Source organism: Mytilus californianus, unplaced genomic scaffold (assembly GCF_021869535.1).
Source record: "Mytilus californianus isolate M0D057914Y unplaced genomic scaffold, xbMytCali1.0.p SCAF_10, whole genome shotgun sequence".
Classification (NCBI taxonomy): Eukaryota; Metazoa; Mollusca; class Bivalvia; order Mytilida; family Mytilidae; genus Mytilus; species Mytilus californianus.
In genome coordinates, this window is record NW_026262582.1 from 31,984,287 (window position 1) to 32,003,552 (window position 19,266).

A 19,266-nucleotide genomic window follows, 5' to 3' on the forward strand; every position below is an offset into this window, starting at 1 on the left:
TTTATGATGGTATGATACTAAACCCCTAACGGGAGGGATTGTGCTTGATTTTCATATGATGAAGACATAATCTTTCAATCAGTTTAATTGAGGTCTGGAGCTGGCATGTCAGTTACTGCTAGTAGCTCTTTGTTTATTTATGTATCATTGTCATTTTGCATAGTTTCTTTTGTTACCAATTCTGACTTCCGACTCAGATTTTTATTTAGGGGCCAACTGCGGGATTTTCTTGCTCCATTGAAGACCCATTGGTGGCCTTCAGCTGTTATCTGCTCTTTGGTCGGGTTGTTGTCTCTTAGACATATTCCCCATTTCCATTCTCAATTTTATTAGTCTAGATAGACTGACATTGGCCACAAAATGAGGTGATATTGAAACTGTTAAAACCAGTAAACCTCTCTCTTTGCCTATCTTGTACACACAACACTCAAATACCCAATAGAAAACATGTGCAGTGCAGTTACCAACAACATGAACACTAACTCTAACAGGGAAGTAAATTCAGAGGGTTATTATGGTCAAATATTCAATAGCTATTTCAAATTTAAGTTTTATGAATCAACTGCCCTGGTTAACCTGGGATCATTTAGGGGGGGGGATGTCTTGTATTCTGAGACTGGACGCGATCTTTTGAACTTTATATGCAGCCTTTAATAAAAGATTTTCCATCTTTGACTTTAATGGTCAGCATCATTACATGAATAGTAATTAATGTATGAATTGCAATACACCAATCATTCATATATTGGACCAAATTTAGTCAAATTGGTAACTTTATTGTAGATGAGGAAATTGAAGAAGAAATTGCAGAACTATTTAGAACAAGAAAGAAAGGTATGTTTTTGAGAATAAAGCAGTGGTTATCAAAGTTTAATAAGTCATATGGAAAAGAGGGAGTATTCATGTATTTTGGATAAAAGATGATCAGTATAGATTTTACTGAAATTTATATCTTAAAGATCAAAGCTATATTGTTGATGGGTTCTCTAATAAAAAAAAGACACATAGTATTAAATTGTTTCAATTTTTTTGGAATGCATTGAATGAATGTTCTGAATAATGAAATGATGGTCACCATATGGACAACAAGGAGCTTCAACATGTTTTTACAACCCTGAAGTCAACTATCTAGTCAAAACGCTGTTTGAATTTTTAGTACTCAATTGATATTAAAATAAGACGATGCAATATGATTGTCAATGAGACATCTCTCCACCAGAGACCAAATTATGTAGAAATTAGCAACTGTAGGTCATGGTATGGTCTTCAACAACGAGCAAACCATACCGCATAGTAAGCTATAAAAGGCCTTGAAATGACAAATGTAAAACAATACAAACAAGGAAACTTACGGCCTAAGTACATTAGATTGTAAATATTCTATAAAATTGGCCATGCATGCATCTCCATCAATAATGATGAGGTTACCCTGTGTCCACTACTATTCCTTCAGGGATAGCTCCTCATTACTCTGAATGGAACAAAAGGGAATCTTCATTTGAAAATAAAAATGTTGGTTATTTCCACAAAACAATATAGTGACAATTAATCACCTCAAACAAATTGATTTGAATTATTGCAATTCCAATTTAACACTTGAAAGCTTAACGTAATATTAAAGTTTAGTGTATTAAACCAGCTGTGTGCTGGAAAGAAATTTAGTGACATGTACCATTATTATCCTTTTTAAATAAATTTGTTGTTATTTATAAACAAATATAAATATTATCAAACACCAAAAAATTGCATTATCTTCGATCATTCATTCTTGAAAATGACAAGAGTGTAAGAAAAGGAATCCAACTGTATCAACCATATTCTTACTAACAGGTCCGCCATTAAATATGTACCTATTTTGAAACAGCTCTTATAAATTATAGATTTGCATAATTTTCTTTGTAGGAAGACGATATGTTCAATGGAGTGAGAAAGATTCAAACACTGTAAAATCCTACTTCAAACAATATATCCAGGATGTATCTAAAGAAGGTGCAAAAGGGAGAATGCCTGGTATGTTGTATTACATATAGTATTAAGGTCAATATCCTGAAGTAGAAACACCACTGATTCAAGCCCTACTATTTGAATTTAATGCATGGATTTTATTATTAAAAAAAGTCAGTCAAAAAGTATGTGTTCTGCAATGGTCACAAGTTTTCTCACTTTCATTTGATACCAAAATAACTATAATATTCAATATATTTTGAAACAAGCACTGTATTTAAAAAAGATTTCTAAATAATTTAGGTTGGAGTGTATATATAGAATAACCATACATTGTCTCAAAATATAAACTGTTCCAAATGAAATATGTATGGTAAAAACCATTATTTTTTAAATTGAAGTGGACAACTTAAAATTTCCTCGAATCTGTATGTTTTATTGACGTCATAAATAAAACTCTAAGGAATCGCATTGTCAACGTCATAAACAAGGCGATGACTGTATATCACAAATGAATATACGGTCAATGCAATTTGAATGCACAAATAGCACAGCTGCAGTATATATATATATATATATATTCAAAACAAGTAATGATGACGTTTTGGTTTCCTTGATTTTGACATGGTTTAGGTACTGGTCATAGAGAGTTTATACATCTATATTCTTTTAAAGCTGCACATGTTTGAAGAATAATACAGAAACTTCAATGGAAAAAATCAAGTAACTTTTATTTGCATGTTTGAGCTCTCAGAACATCATGACATAAAATGTTTTCATAATTTTCTTATTCCTTTTATCGCATGTTTATACATGTAGTTCAATTTGAAATTATGAACTCTGTTATTTCCTTTGAAATTAATTAGTTTGTCAAACTAGCTTGTGATTGTGTTGATAATTCAATGTCATGTTCATCTAGATATACAAAAAATTTGATGGAATATATTAATTTTGTTTTGAAATATATTAATTTAAGTTTGACACATGTCTATTTGTGACATAAACAATGTAACTTCAGTAATTCAAATGTATTGGCACAAAAAAGTGATAACATTTCAAGCAGAAAATCAACAACTTGAAATCCGGATATTAAATCTTTTACCGTTTGCATTCTGGTTATTAGTTTTTTGCGTCTAGATCAGATGGATGCTTGAAGTCACGAATTTCCCTTGCTTAGCTAGCAAGCGTCTTTATGACTGTGATTGCGAAACATGTGCGCACGTTTCTCTCCCCTAGACTTTAAAACCCCTGCATGATTTACACCAACAAAAACGATCTTGCCTTGAGACTTTGATTGAAATAAAAGATTTAAAGAATACAACTGTTTCATCGACCGTTTGATCTGCATGAATTGGAAGTTTCTGTAATTTAATTTTACTTGCCCACGGACAACAAAGGTTTGAATTTCCACTTTCCCGTGACCTAAATCAACTTGCCACGGGTGACGGGAAATGGGAATTCTAGAACACTGTGTCAGATTGGGATTTAGGTCAAACACATCTTTTTTAACAGAAATAATTTTGGTTATTTCATTGAGATCAGGGTTTTTCAACCGCATACCACTATAAAGATGATGTCCTCACAGTAAATGATTAAAAGTTTGTTGACTATGTTGAATGCATCTGTCCCATGGAACTTGAAATACAGGATACAACAGATATTGTTAAGTCTGCCTCATATCTTGACTTACATCTAGCAATTGACAATGAGGGTTGGTTGAGAACAAAAGTTTACAACCAAAGAGACGATTTCTGCTTCCCAATTGTGAACTTCCCATTTCTATTTAGCATCATTCCAATAGTGCCTGCATATGGAGTATATATTTCCCAGTTGAAAAGATATTAAAGAACTTGTTTTTCCTATCAAGCTTATTAGTTTGAATGTCCCTTTTGTATCTTTTGCCTCTCTTTTTAGCTCACCTGGCCCTAAGGTCCTGGTGAGCTTTTCTCACCACTTGTCATCATTGTTGTCATCTGTCATCGTACAAAAACCTTCTCCTCTGAAACTACTTGGCCAAATTTAACCAAACTTGGCTACAATCTTCATTGGTGTATCTAGTTTTAAAATTTCTCCTATGGCACCGCCTGCTAACCAAGATGGCAGACATGGCTAAAAATAGAACATAGGGGTAAAATGCAAGTTATTGGTGTTATTTTGAAAACCGTTATAAAAAGAGAAAATTTGACTGGGCAAAAATGTTCTGAATGTTGAGCTCTATCAAATGTACATTTATGTTAAAACTGTCAGAAAACTTCTTATATGAGTGATTGCCCTTAAATTACAAATTTTACCATTTTTTTTTCCATTTTTATACGCCCGTTTACGGGACGTATTATGGTATACCGTTGTCTGTCTGTCTGTCCGTCCGTCTGTCCGTCGTCAACATGTCGGACATTAACTCAAAAATGCTTTAACCAATATTCATAAAAATTTGGTGAATTGTTTATATCTATTGACGTGAACTCCCTTTTGATTTTTATAAAATTTAGATTTTACGTTTCCGAGTTATGGGGTTTTATTCATTTAAAAAAGGGGGATTTTCCAGTTTTTCGGACAATAAGTCAAGAATGCTTTCACCAACTTGCAAGAAATTGTGGTAAATTGTTTATATCTATTGACACGAGCTCCCGTTCAATTTTTATAAATTTAAGATTTTACGTTTCCGAGTTGCAGGGTTTTATTCATAAAAAAAGGAGGGATTTTCCAGTTTTCGGACAAAATCTCACAAAATGCTTTCAGCAATTCTTATGAAACTTTGGTGAATTGTTTGTATGTATTGATGTAAGCTCCCTTTAAAATTTTATAAATTTTACATTTTACATTTCTGAGTTATGGGGTTTTATTCATTAAAAAAAGGGGTGATTTTCCAGTTTTCGGACAATAACTCAAAAATGCTGTCACCAATTTGCAATTCTCATGAAACTTTGGTGAATTGTTTATATCTATTGATGTAAGCTCCCTTTTTATTTTCATAAATTTCTAAATTGACAACAGATTTACTAAGTATTGCACAACAGCAAGAAATCTTTAATTGAATATAAATTCAATTCATATAACCAATTTCAAGTTCTTTGACTACATTTATTCAGAAACCTATAATATGTCAAATATTTAATTACAATCCAAATTCAGACCTGAATCAAGCTTGAATATTGTGTCCATTTTTTCCCCAACTGTTCAGGGTTGGACATCTGTTGGCGTATCTAGCTGCACTCAGCGAAGCAGTTTATTGGCGTTTATCTTGAAAACTATGATAGAAAAAGAGAAACTTTATATTGCATAAATGATCAGCAAGACAAGTTCTACAAATAAGACAATTTGGAGGAAATTGTCCGAGGACTTCTTATTGGAGTTATTGCCCTTTAATGACGATTTTTTTTTACCATTTTCTCTGCGTTTTGCCTTATATATATGACAAAAATTATAATAGATAATAAACACTTTAGATCACAAAAATGATCAGCATGGCAAGATCTACTAAGAAGTCAAATTTTGCAGATATATTTGGTAGACTCTTACTCTTTATAGAAGTGATAGCTCTTAAATGAGGATTTTTTTTTACCCTCTTATGTGTTTTAAGCAAAAACTAAAGAAAATTGAGAGAAACTAAACAGACTAAATGATCAGTAATACAAGATCAATTAAACAGAGATTTTGTCATGAATTCTTATTCTTGTCTACAATGTTGGAGATTGTCCTTTATTTAAAATACATTGTATGTACATAGACCAACGTAAGCAACACAGGCTCTTTAGAGCCGCTTGTTTTTCATTCTAATGGAAAGTTCACAGTTGGAAAACTGAAATCATTGTTAAAAGGTTGCTTTCAACTGACCCTTATTGTCAATTTATAAATGTTAGTCAAGATATGAGGCAGGGTTAACTGAAAGCTACATATATGCATAGGAACTATTTTGTTTCAAATATGAACTTCTTTCTGGTATGATCTTTCTGACTTGGCCTAATAGACCACTTTCAAGTTATGTCCTTCACCAGAAAGGTTTGTCAATTATCACGCCTTGGTCACGTCATAAACCAGAACCAGATTTAGAGGAATGCCTGTATCCCTGCACTTTTAAAGATCATCAAGTGTCTTCGTGATCATCATTATGCAGGATAAGCTAGAAACAATGTTTGTTCCCTAGGTACTTAATCACAGCAGTGCTTATTATCAATTATAAGAATTTAATTTGCTGAATAATCTTTGCAATATGGCATCCTATTTTTTCACTAGCTTGCTCAACATAGGAAGGAAGTTCGAAGCACATATATGCACAAATGAGGTTCAATAAAACCAAAATTTTTGACGGAAATGTAACGAACTCAAAAGTAGAGTTACACCTGAAATGCTCCAATGAGAAGCTTATTCGTTGACATTGTTTAAAATTTTTCAACATTGCTATGTCATGTAAGTTGCACTGTATTTGTTTAAGCTAGCTATGGCTGTCATTGGTAGTTAGTTTTCTCATTGAATTGATTTTAATTTCTCATTCCTGTGGCATTTAAAGCTTACTATGTGGTATGGGTTTTATAGCTCATGGTTAAAAGAAGTATGGTGGCCTATAGTTTTTAACTTCTACTAATTTGGACTCTAGTGGAGAGTTGTCTCATTGACAATCATATCATAATAATTTTGTGAAAATAAAATTGAGAATGGAATTGGGGAAGAGACAACAACCCGACCAAAGAGCAGAAAACAGCCAATGCCTACAATTGGTCTTCAACGCAACGAGAAAATCCCGCACCCTGAGGCGTGCTTCAGCTGATACTGTACTGGTTCAGTGATAATGGACGTCATACTAAACTCTGAAACATATAAATGAACTAAAATTAAAAATCATACAAGACTAACAAAGGCCAGAGGCTCCTGACTTGGGACAGGCGCAAAAATGGGGCAGGGTTAAACATGTTTTGTGAGATCTCAACCCTCCCCCTATACCTCTAGCCAATGTAGAAAAACAAACACACAGCAATACGCACAGTAAAACTCAGTTTAAAAGAAATCCGAGTCTGATGTCAGAATTGGTAACAAAAGAAACTAAGCAAAATGACAATGATGCATAAATTAACAAAAGACTACTAGTAGTTACTTACATGCCAACTCCAGACCTCACTTAAACTGATTGAAAGTTATGTCTTCATCATATGAAAATCAAGCACAATCCCTCCCGTTAGGGGTTTAGTATCATACCATCATAAAATATATGAGAAGAACATAACCCGTATCATGCCAACAACTGGTTTTAGAATAAATGTATTTCCGATGCAAAGACCCTATGAGTGAATCAATATTAAAGCCAAAATATGCCATCTTTAATGACCTGACAACAGTATCGTAACTCTATCCCTTCTTAATAAGTCTTTAAAGGTTTGGTTAGCTTTTGAGGTGAATGCCAACATTTTTGTGCTTTGTAAAGAATATTACCATAAAAGATTGGATTCTTTTAAATGCTGTGAAACTATTTACTTTGGGGAATCATCTACAAACAAAGCTCATTTAATGCTAATTGGTATCAAACAGTAGCAATAGAATATAGTTGCCAATTGATGAGATTGCCAAGAATTAGAATACTTAGATTATGCTTCTTTCAGTAACTTTTTAGCTCACCTGGCCCAAAGGGCCAAATGAGCTTTTCTCATCACTTGGCGTCCGTCGTTGTCATCCGTCATCGTCGTCGTCCGTCGTCGTTAACTTTTACAAAAATCTTCTCCTCTGAAACTACTGGGCCAAATTTGACCAAACTTGGCCAAAATCATCATTGGGGTATCTAGTTTAAAAAATGTGTCCGGTGACCCCGCCAACTAACCAAGATGGCCGCCATGGCTAAAAATAGAACATAGGGGTAAAATGTAGATTTTGGCTTATATCTCTGAAACCATAGCATTTAGAGCAAATCTGACATGTTAAATTGTTTATCAGGTCAAGATTTATCTGCCCTGAAATTTTCAGATGAATTGGACAACCCGTTGTTGGGTTGCTGCCCCTGAATTGGTAATTTTAAGGAAATTTTGCCGTTTTTGGTTATTATCTTGAATATTATTATAGATAGAGATAAACTGTAAACAGCAATAATGTTCAGCAAAGTAAGATCTACAAATAAGTCAACTTGACCAAAATGGTCAGTTGACCCCTTAAGGAGTTATTGCCCTTTATAGTCAATTTTTAACCATTTTTCCTAAATTTTTGTAATCTTTTACAAAAATCTTCTCTGAAACTACTAAGACAAATTTAACCAAACTTGTCCACAATCATCATTAGGGTATTTAGTTTAAAAAATGTGTCCGATGACCCCGCCTGCGAACCAAGATGGCCGACATGGCTAAAAAATAGTACATAGGGTAAAATGCATTTTTTGGCTCATATCTCTGAAACCAAAGAATTTAGAGCAAATCTGATGAGTATAAAATTGTTCATTCGGTCAAGATCTATCTGCCCTGAAATTTTCAGACCAATCAGGCAACCCGTTGTTGGGTTGCTGCCCCTGAATTGGTAATTTTAAGAAAATTTTGCCGTTTTTGTTTTATTATCTTGAATATTATTATAGATAGAGATAAACTGGAACAGCAATAATGTTCAGCAAAGTAAGATCTACAAATAAGTCAACTTGACCAAAATGGTCAGTTGACCCCTTAAGGAGTTATTGCCCTTTATAGTCAATTTTTAACCATTTTTCGTAAATTTTTGTAATCTTTTACAAAAATCTTCTCCTCTGAAACTACTTAGACAAATTTAACCAAACTTGTCCACAATCATCATTATTGTATCTAGTTTAAAAAATGTGTCCGATGACCCCGCCCACGAACCAAGATGGCCGACATGGCTAAAAAATAGTACATAGGGTAAAATGCAGTTTTTGGCTCATATCTCTGAAACCAAAGCTTTGAGAGCAAATCTGATGAGTATGAAATTGTTCATTAGGTCAAGATCTATCTGCCCTGAAATTTTCAGACAAATCAGGCAACCCGTTGTTGGGTTGCTGCCCCTGAATTGGTAATTTTAAGGAAATTTTGCCGTTTTTGGTTATTATCTTGAATATTATTATAGATAGAGATAAACTGTAAACAGCAATAATGTTCAGCAAAGTAAGATCTACAAATAAGTCAACATGACCAAAATGGTCAGTTGAACCCTTAAGGAGTTATTGCCCTTTATAGTCAATTTTTAACCATTTTTCGTAAATTTTTGTATTCTTTTACAAAAATCTTCTCCTCTGAAACTACTTAGACAAATTTAACCAAACTTGTCCACAATCATCATTATTGTATCTAGTTTAAAAAATGTGTCCGATGACCCCGCCCACGAACCAAGATGGCCGACATGGCTAAAAAATAGTACATAGGGTAAAATGCAGTTTTTGGCTCATATCTCTGAAAACAAAAGCATTTAGAGCAAATCTGACAGGCTAAAATTGTTTATCAGGTCAAGATCTATCTGCCCTGAAATATTCAGACCTATCAGGCAACACCTTGTTGGGTTGCTGCCCCTGAATTGGTAATTTTAAGAAAATTTTGCCGTTTTTGGTTATTACCTTGAATATTATTATAGATAGAGATAAACTGTAAACAGCAATAATGTTCAGCAAAGTAAGATCTACAATTAAGTCAACTTGACCAAAATTGTCAGTTGACCCCTTAAGGAGTTATTGCCCTTTATAGTCAATTTTTAACCATTTTTCGTAAATTTTTGTAATCTTTTACAAAAATCTTCTCCTCTGAATCTACTGAGACAAATTTAACCAAACTTGTCCACAATCATCATTATTGTTTCTAGTTTAAAAAATGTGTCCGATGACCCCGCCTGCGAACCAAGATGGCCAACATGGCTAAAAAATAGTACATAGGGATAAAATGCAGTTTTTGGCTCATATCTCTGAAACCAAAGCATTTAGAGCAAATCTGACAAGATAAAATTGTTCATTAGGTCAAGATCTATCTGCCCTGAAATTTTCACACCAATCAGGCAACAAGTGTTGGGTTACTGCCCCTGAATTGGTAATTGACCCCTTAAGGAGTTATTGCCCTTTATAGTCAATTTTTTACAATTTTCATAAATTTTGTAAATTTTTGTAAATTTTTACAAAATATTTTCCACTTTAACTACTGGGCCAAGTTCATTATAGATAGAGATAATTGTAAGCAGCAAGAATGTTCAGTAAAGTAAGATCTACAAACTCATCACCATCACCAAAACACAATTTTGTCATGGATCCATCTGTGTCCTTTGTTTTATATGCACATATACCAAGGTGAGCGACACAGGCTCTTTAGAGGCTCTAGTTTATTCACAAAAGTGAATTCTCCATATGTATAGTGTTATTTCAAGAAAACCCAAGAAGCAGAGACCAAATCTCTAAAATAGTTTCAATTATATTTTTTTTTATTAATACAGACGTGATATTTTATCTAGGTTTTAAGGACATAAAAATATTTATGGAGTTATGTCCAAATGTAATGGCACAAGAGAGTGACTTTTTGACAAGGAGAGATATTATCAAATCAAAAGTATTTAATGAAAGAAAAAAGTTTAGAGGAATATATGAGGAGAGGAAAAAGAAATTTTCCTGTTAAGGTATGTGTTTATTTTAACTACTAATGATTGCTGTAAAACTTTCAACTTCAAAATTTTATTTGATAGTTATTATTATAAAACCATACATTATTTGTACGAAATTAAGCTCTCTTTAAAGTAAAATAACCAATTTAAATTTAAATTTAGAAAAGTAGTTGGAGATAAGATAAGCTTTAATAAGGTTTAAACTGAGCATACTTTAACACCATTACAATTTCCTCCTTGATCAAGTTTAGTTTCCATATACCAATTCGCCGTTTCAGAATCTAATGCATTCTGGGTAGTATTTTTAAAAGCGTACACCAAAACGTTGTGATTGGTTTAAAACGTTGTTAACAATGGAAATTGAACCAATGACGTAACATTATTTTCATTTTGGTGTATGGACTATGAGATTACCCTTTAAATTCTGAAAAGACAAATTATTGATGGCATGTAGTTTTGAATCAAGGCTTCCAAAACGGTCATATATTCCGGACAATTGTATAATTTCCGGTAAAAGTCCGGCTGTGCAAAGCATGAAACGGTCATCTACTTTTTAGTTGTCAATGCTTTCTTAAGAGACGGTCATTTTAGCATAATTCGCGATCTTTTTGACCCAACCTTTTGCCTTTAACAGCCACACATTTCCGGTCATAAAAGTAACATGATGATTAATTACTATAAAAAAAACCCCTACTTCAATACTTTATAATTTTAATCAAGGCTAATTAGTTGTTGGACTACTGAAATCTACATGTTCAGGTGACAGGTAAACTATTTCCAGTACCGGACATCATATAAATTGATCGGTCTATTCAAAGTTAATTTCTTACATTTCAGCGGTTTCTATCTAATTGATTTAGTCCAAAAGATTGAAATTATAAGAAATACGTTTATAAACATGATTTGATGAAAAATTTAAAAAGGTTTTTTAATCTAATGTCAATCATTGGAGTGGCCATCTGATTACCATAATTGCCTTTTGTGACTTAGTCTTAAGGGATTAAAATCGGGATAAGATATAAAATGTACGGCTGGCTCAAATATTTTTTGGAAGCCCTGTTTTGAATACTGCTTTCCTTTTGTCATTTTATTTTTCTATGATTATCAGAGTTTTTATTTTAAAGGCTTCAAATATTGGAAAAAAGGAGGAAAGAAAAAGGGATTTTTAATGATAATGATAATTCAATCAATATAATAAGATAACTTATTCATTAAATTTTAATACAATTAAAGTTTGATATGTCAATATTGACAAAAACTGTGTTTTAAACTATTTAGTTTGTATTTGCATGCCCTCTATATATTCTGGGTCTTAAAACTGTTTGCACAACAACCAAAATATACCTGTTTTATATCAAAGTATAACAAATGTAATATATTTTGAAGACATAAATGCATTTAATGTGACTTAGATCAGTAAACAATTGACATTTCCCTTCTTCCAACTTTTATATTTTTATACGACCGCAAAAAATTGTGCGGTCGTATTTTGGTATGACGTTGGCGTCGTCGTCGTCGTCCGAAGACACATTGATTTTCGCACTCTAACTTTAGTTTAAGTGAATGGATCTCTATGAAATTTTACCATAAGGTTCAATACCACAAAAGGAAGGTTGGGATTGATTTTGGGGGTTATGGTATCAACAGTTAAGGAATTAGGGGCCAAAAATAAGCATTTTTGTAACTTCCAGACATAACTTGTGTGTTAGAGTATGGATCATTCTGACATTGTACCACAAGGTTCCATATCACAAAGGGAATGCTGGGATTGAGTTTGGGGGTAATTGCCTAAAAAGTTTAGGAAAAAGGGGCCAAAAATAAGCATTTTTCTCTCTGAAATTGTACTGCAAGGTACCATACCACAAAGGGAAGGCTGGGATTGATTTTGGGGGTAATTGCCTCAAAATTTTAGGAATTAGGGGCAAAAAAGGGGCAAAAAACAAGCATTTTTCTAGTTTCAGGACAATAACTTGTTTGTAAGTGTATGGATCTTTATGAAATTGTACTACAAGGTTTCATATCACAAAGGTAAAGCTGGGTTAGAGTTTGGGGGTAATTGCCCTAAATGTTTAGGAATTTGGGGCCAAAAAGGGGCCAAAAACAAGCATTTTTCTAGTATCCAGACAATAACTTGTGTTCAAGTGTATGTATCTCTCCAAAATTGTACTGCAAGGTACCATACTACAAAGGGAAGGCTGGGATTGAGTTTGGGGTGATGAATCATAAGGGGGTTCAAAAAATTTGGGGGAGGGATTTTTTTTCCTTTTTTTTCTTTAAAATTTTGCATTTTAAATTGGTTATTTCTGATTTATATATAAAAGCAAATAATAATGATATGGTTTGAATAGGTAAATTAAAAGTTTTATAAGTTCTTAGACCACATTCATTGTGTGTCAGAAACCTATGCTGTGTCAAATATTTAATCACAATCCAAATTCAGTGCTGTATCAAGCTTGAATGTTGTGTCCATACTTGCCCCAACTGTTCAGGGTTCTACCTCTGCGGTCGTATCAAGCTGTGCCCAGCGGAGCATTTTATTTAGCTAAGTATTGGGTTGTATAATGCTTTAACAATGAACTTTTTACCAGAAATTCATATCTTCAATTCCTCAGCCTGACGATGAGATATGGTGTACTAGTAGACTGTCCTCAGCCTGACACAGAGATATGGCGTACCTGTAGACTGTTCCTCAGCCTGACACAGAGATATGGTGTACTAGTAGACTATTCCTCAGCCTAACACAGAGATATTGTGTACCTGTAGACTGTTCCTCAGCCTGACGAAGAGATATGGTGTACTAATAGACTGACCCCAGCCTGACACAGAGATATGGTGTACCTGTAGACTGTTCCTCAGCTTGACACAGAGATATGGTGTACCTGTAGACTGTGTCTCAGCCTGACACAGAGATATGGTGTACCTGTAGACTGTTCCTTAGTCTGACACAGAGATATGATGTACCTGTAGACTGTGTCTCAGCCTGACACAGAGATATGGTGTACCTGTAGACTGTTCCTCAGCATGACAGAGATTTGGTGTACCTGTAGACTGTTCCTCAGCCTGACACAGAGATTTGATGTACCTGTAGACTGTTCCTCAGCCTGACATAGAGATATGGTGTACCTGTAGACTGTTTCTCAGCCTGACACAGAAAAATGGTTTACCATTAGACTGTTCTTCAGCCTGGCACAGAGATAAGGTGTACCTGTAGACTGTTCCTCAGCTCGACACAGAGTAATGGCTTACCATTAGACTGTTCTTCAGCCTGACACAGATATGTGGTGTACCTATAGATTGATTCCTCAGCCTGACACAGATAAAGGATGTTACTGTAGACTGACTCCAGCCTGATAAAGAGATAAGATATACCAATAAACTGTTCTTGAGTCTGAAGAAATTATAATGTATACTGAAAGACTGTTCCTCAGCTGCTGTCTTTAACATAGTTTGTCAACTGTAGCATATACTGCCATTTTTACTGTGTCTTAAATCCGCTGCTGTCTGTAACCAGTGTATTTCAGCTGTATCATCTACTGCCATCAGTAACCATCAATTGTCAGCTGTACCATCTGCTGCCATCTGTAACCATCGGTCAACTGTATCATCCTCTGCCGTCTGTACCATCGTTTGGCAACTGTATCATATACTACTATCAGTAACCACCGTTTTTCAACTGTGCAATCTGCAGAATTCTGTTACCAAACATATGGAAAGTTTGAAAAACGATGGTACAGTAGACAAAAGATGTATGCTGTAATGGCAGCTAGCTAGCAGTTGGTAGAGCTGACAGACGATTAGATGGTACAGATGATGGTTACAAATAATGATTATAGATGGCAGCGGTATCTACTTAGATCTGTTACTTTATTTGTCAATTTTACCATCTGCTGCCATATGTAACGGTCGTTTGTTAACTGTACCATTTATTTTGGTCATCTGTACAATTTTCTGCCATCTGTAACCATCGTTTGTCAACTGTACCAGCTGCTGCAATCTGTAACATCTACCATCATCTGTACTATTGTTTGTTAATTGTAACATCTTCTGCCACCTGTAACATCATTTTTCAACTGTACAACCTGCTGTCATCTGTATCATCTACCACCATCTTTAAAATCGTTTGTCTCCTGTACCATCTACCACCATCTACAACATCATTTTTCAACTGTTCCGTATACCTCCATCTATAACATCGTTTGTCATCTGTAACATCTACCACCATGTGTATCATCGTTTATCATCTGTACCATCTAGCACCATCTGTAACATATTCTGTCATCTGTAACATCATTTTTCATCTGTACCATCTACCACCAGCTGTAACATCGTTTATCATTTGTAACATCTACCACCATGTGTATCATCGTTTGTCAACTGTACCATTTACCACCATCTGTAACATATTCTGTCATCTGTACCATCTACCACAATCTGTATCATTGTTTGTCATCTGTACCATCTACCACCGTCTGTATCATCGTTTGTCAACTGTACCATCTACCACCATCTGTCACATCTTCTGCCATCTGTACCATTTACCAACGTCTGTAACATTGTTTGTCATCTGTACCATCTACTACCATCTGTAACATCGTTTGTCATCTCTACCATCTTCCACCGTCTGTATCATCGTTTGTCAACTGTACCATCTACCACCATCTGTATCATCGTTTGTCAACTGTACCATCTACCACTATCTGTCACATCTTCTGCCATATGTATCGTCTACCACCGTCTGTATCATCGTTTGTCATCTGTACCATCTACCACCATGTGTATCATCGTTTGTCAACTGTACCATCTACCACCATCTGTCACATCTTCTGCCATCTGTATCATCTACCACCGTCTGTATCATCGTTTGTCGTCTGTACCATCTACCACCATGTGTATCATCGTTTGTCATCTGTACCATCTACCACCGTCTGTATCATCGTTTGTCATCTGTACCATCTACCATCATCTGTAACATCGTTTGTCATCTGTACCATCTACAACAGTCTGTATCATCGTTTGTCATCTGTAACATCGTTTATCATCTGTACCATCTACCACCATCAGAAACATCGTTTTTCATCTGTACCATCGTTTGTCTTCTCCACCATCTACCACCATCTGTATCATCTACCAAGATCTGTATCATCGGTTGTCAACTGTACCATCTACCACCATCAGTCACATCTTCTGCCATCTGTATCATCTACCACCGTCTGTATCATCGTTTGTCGTCTGTACCGTCTACCACCATGTGTATCATCGTTTGTCATCTGTATCATCTACCATCATGTGTATCATCGTTTGTCAACTGTACCATTTACCACCATGTGTAACATCATTTGTCATCTGTACCGTCTACCACCATCTGTAACATCGTTTGTCAACTGTACCACCTTCCACCATCTGTATCATCGTTTGTCATCTGTACAATCTACCACCATCTGTAACATCGTTTGTCAACTGTACCATTTACCACCATGTATATCATCGTTTGTCAACTGTACCATCTACCACCTTCTGTGACATCGTTTGTCAACTGTACCATCTACCACCATCTGTGACATTGTTTGTCAACTGTATCATCTACCACCATCTGTGACATCGTTTGTCAACTGGACCATCTACCACCATCTGAAACATCATTTGTCATCTGTACCGTCTACCACCATCTGTATCATCGTTTGTCAACTGTATCATCTACCACCATCTGTGACATCGTTTGTCATCTGTACTATCTACCACCGTCTGTAACATCGTTTGTCATCTGTACCATCTACCACCATCTGTAACATCGTTTGTCATCTGTACCATCTACCACCGTCTGTATCATCGTTTGTCATCTGTACCATCTACCACCATGTTTATCATCGTTTGTCATCTGTACCATCTACCACCGTCTGTATCATCGTTTGTCATCTGTACCATATACCATCATCTGTACCATCTACCACCATCTGTAACATCGTTTTTCATCTGTACCATCGTTTTTCATCTGTACCATCGTTTGTCTTCTGCACCTTCTACCACCATCTGTATCATCGTTTGTCAACTGTATCATCTACCCTCTGTATCATCGTTTGTCAACTGTACCATCTACCACCATCTGTCACATCTTCTGCCATCTGTACCATCTACCACCGTCTGTAACATCGTTTGTCTTCTGTACCATCTACCACCGTCTGTATCATCGTTTGTCATCTGTACCATCTACCACCATGTATATTATCGTTTGTCATCTGTACCATCTACCACCATCTGTAACATCATTTGTCATCTGTACCGTCTACCACCATCTGTAACATCGTTTGTCATCTGTACCATCTACCACCATGTTTATCATCGTTTGTCAACTGTACCATCTACCACCATGTGTAACATCATTTGTCATCTGTACCGTCTACTACCATCTGTAACATCGTTTGTCGTCTGTACCACCTACCACCATCTGTAACATCGTTTGTCAACTGTACCACCTTCCACCATCTGTATCATCGTTTGTCATCTGTACAATCTACCACCATCTGTAACATCGTTTGTCAACTGTACCATTTACCACCATGTATATCATCGTTTGTCAACTGTACCATCTACCACCATCTGTGACATCGTTTGTCAACTGTACCATCTACCACCATCTGTGACATCGTTTGTCAACTGTACCACCTTCCACCATCTGTATCATCGTTTGTCATCTGTATAATCTACCACCATCTGTAACATCGTTTGTTAAGTGTACCGTCTACCACATCTGTATCATCGTTTGTCAACTGTATCATCTACCACCATCTGTGACATCGTTTGTCATCTGTACTATCTACCACCGTCTGTAACATCGTTTGTCATCTGTACCATCTACCACCGTCTGTAACATCGTTTGTCATCTGTACCATCTACCACCATCTGTAACATCGTTTGTCATCTGTACCATCTACCACCGTCTGTATCATCGTTTGTCATCTGTACCATCTACCACCATGTTTATCATCGTTTGTCATCTGTACCATCTACCACCGTCTGTATCATCGTTTGTCATCTGTACCATCTACCATCATCTGTACCATCTACCACCATCTGTAACATCGTTTTTCATCTGTACCATCGTTTGTCTTCTGCACCTTCTACCACCATCTGTATTATCGTTTGTCAACTGTAACACCTACCCTCTGTATCATCGTTTGTCAACTGTACCATCTACCACCATCTGTCACATCTTCTGCCATCTGTACCATCTACCACCGTCTGTAACATCGTTTGTCTTCTGTACCATCTACCACCGTCTGTATCATCGTTTGTCATCTGTACCATCTACCACCATGTATATTATCGTTTGTCATCTGTACCATCTACCACCATCTGTAACATCATTTGTCATCTGTACCGTCTACCACCATCTGTAACATCGTTTGTCATCTGTACCATCTACCACCATGTTTATCATCGTTTGTCAACTGTACCATCTACCACCATGTGTAACATCATTTGTCATCTGTACCGTCTACTACCATCTGTAACATCGTTTGTCGTCTGTACCACCTACCACTATCTATAACATCGTTTGTCAACTGTACCACCTTCCACCATCTGTATCATCGTTTGCCAACTGTACCATCCACCACTATCTGTAACATCATTTGTCATCTGTACCCTCTACTACCATCTGTAGCATCATATGTCATCTGTACCATCTACCACCATGTGTAACATCGTTTGTCAACTGTTCCATCTAACACCATCTGTAACATCATTTTTCAACTGTATCATCTACCGCCATCTGTATCATCGTTTTCATCTGAACCGTCTACCACCATCTGTAACATCTTCGACCATCTGTATCATCGTTTGTCAACTGTACCATCTACCACCATGTGTATCATCGTTTGTCAACTGTACCATCTACCACCATCTGTAACATCATTTGTCATCTGTACCATCTACCACCGTCTGTATCATCGTTTGTCATCTGTACCATCTACCACCGTCTGTATCATCGTTTGTCATCTGTACCATCTACCATCATCTGTGACATCGTTTATCATCTGTACCGTCTACCACTATCTGTAACATTGTTTGTCATCTGAACCGTCTACCACCATCTGTAACATTGTTTCTCAACCGTATCATCTACCACCATCTGTAACATCGTGTTTCAACTGTAACATCTTCCACCATCTGTAACATCGTTTTTCAGTTGTATTATCTACCACTATCTGTAACATCGTTTGTCATCTGTACCATCTACCACCATCTGTATCATCGTTTGTCATCTGTACCATCTACCACCATCTGTATCATCGTTTGTCAACTGTTCCATCTACCACTGTCTATCACATCGTTTGTCATCTGCATCATCGGTTGTCAACTGTACCATGTTCTACCGTCTGTCACATCGTTTGTTATCTGTAACATCGTTTGTCATCTGTACCGTCTACTACCATCTGTATCATCGTTTGTCAACTGTACCATCTACCACCGTGTGTCACATCTTCTGCTATCTGAACAATCTACCACCGTCTATAACATCGTTTCTCATCTGTACCATCCTTTTCATCTGTACCATCTACCACCATCTGTATCATCGTTTGTCAATTGTACCATCTAACACCATCTGTCACATCTTCTGCCATCTGTACCATATACCACCGTCTGTAACATCATTTGTCATCTGTACCATCGTTTGTCTTCTGCACCATCTACCATCATGTGTAACATCGTTTGTAAACTGTACCATCTACCACCATGTGTACCATCGTTTGTCAACTGTACCATCTAACA

General features: G+C 35.9%; 2 protein-coding genes across 4 annotated transcripts in view; both read left to right on the forward strand.

Moving 5' to 3' along the window:
* Positions 1 to 13,623, forward strand: part of LOC127717946 (uncharacterized) — an 89,726-nt gene extending 76,103 nt beyond the window's left edge. Inside the window, exons 27-30 of the mRNA XM_052223826.1 lie at positions 784 to 834; positions 1,903 to 2,010; positions 10,351 to 10,512; positions 13,110 to 13,623. Coding sequence (XP_052079786.1) covers positions 784 to 834; positions 1,903 to 2,010; positions 10,351 to 10,511 — 320 coding nt within the window. The 3' untranslated portion in view covers position 10,512; positions 13,110 to 13,623. The remainder of the gene's footprint in view (positions 1 to 783; positions 835 to 1,902; positions 2,011 to 10,350; positions 10,513 to 13,109) is intronic.
* The window catches only part of LOC127717947 (uncharacterized), a 373,820-nt gene that overhangs the window by 152,245 nt on the left and 202,309 nt on the right, over positions 1 to 19,266 (forward strand). The gene's annotated exons all lie outside the window — the stretch shown is intronic.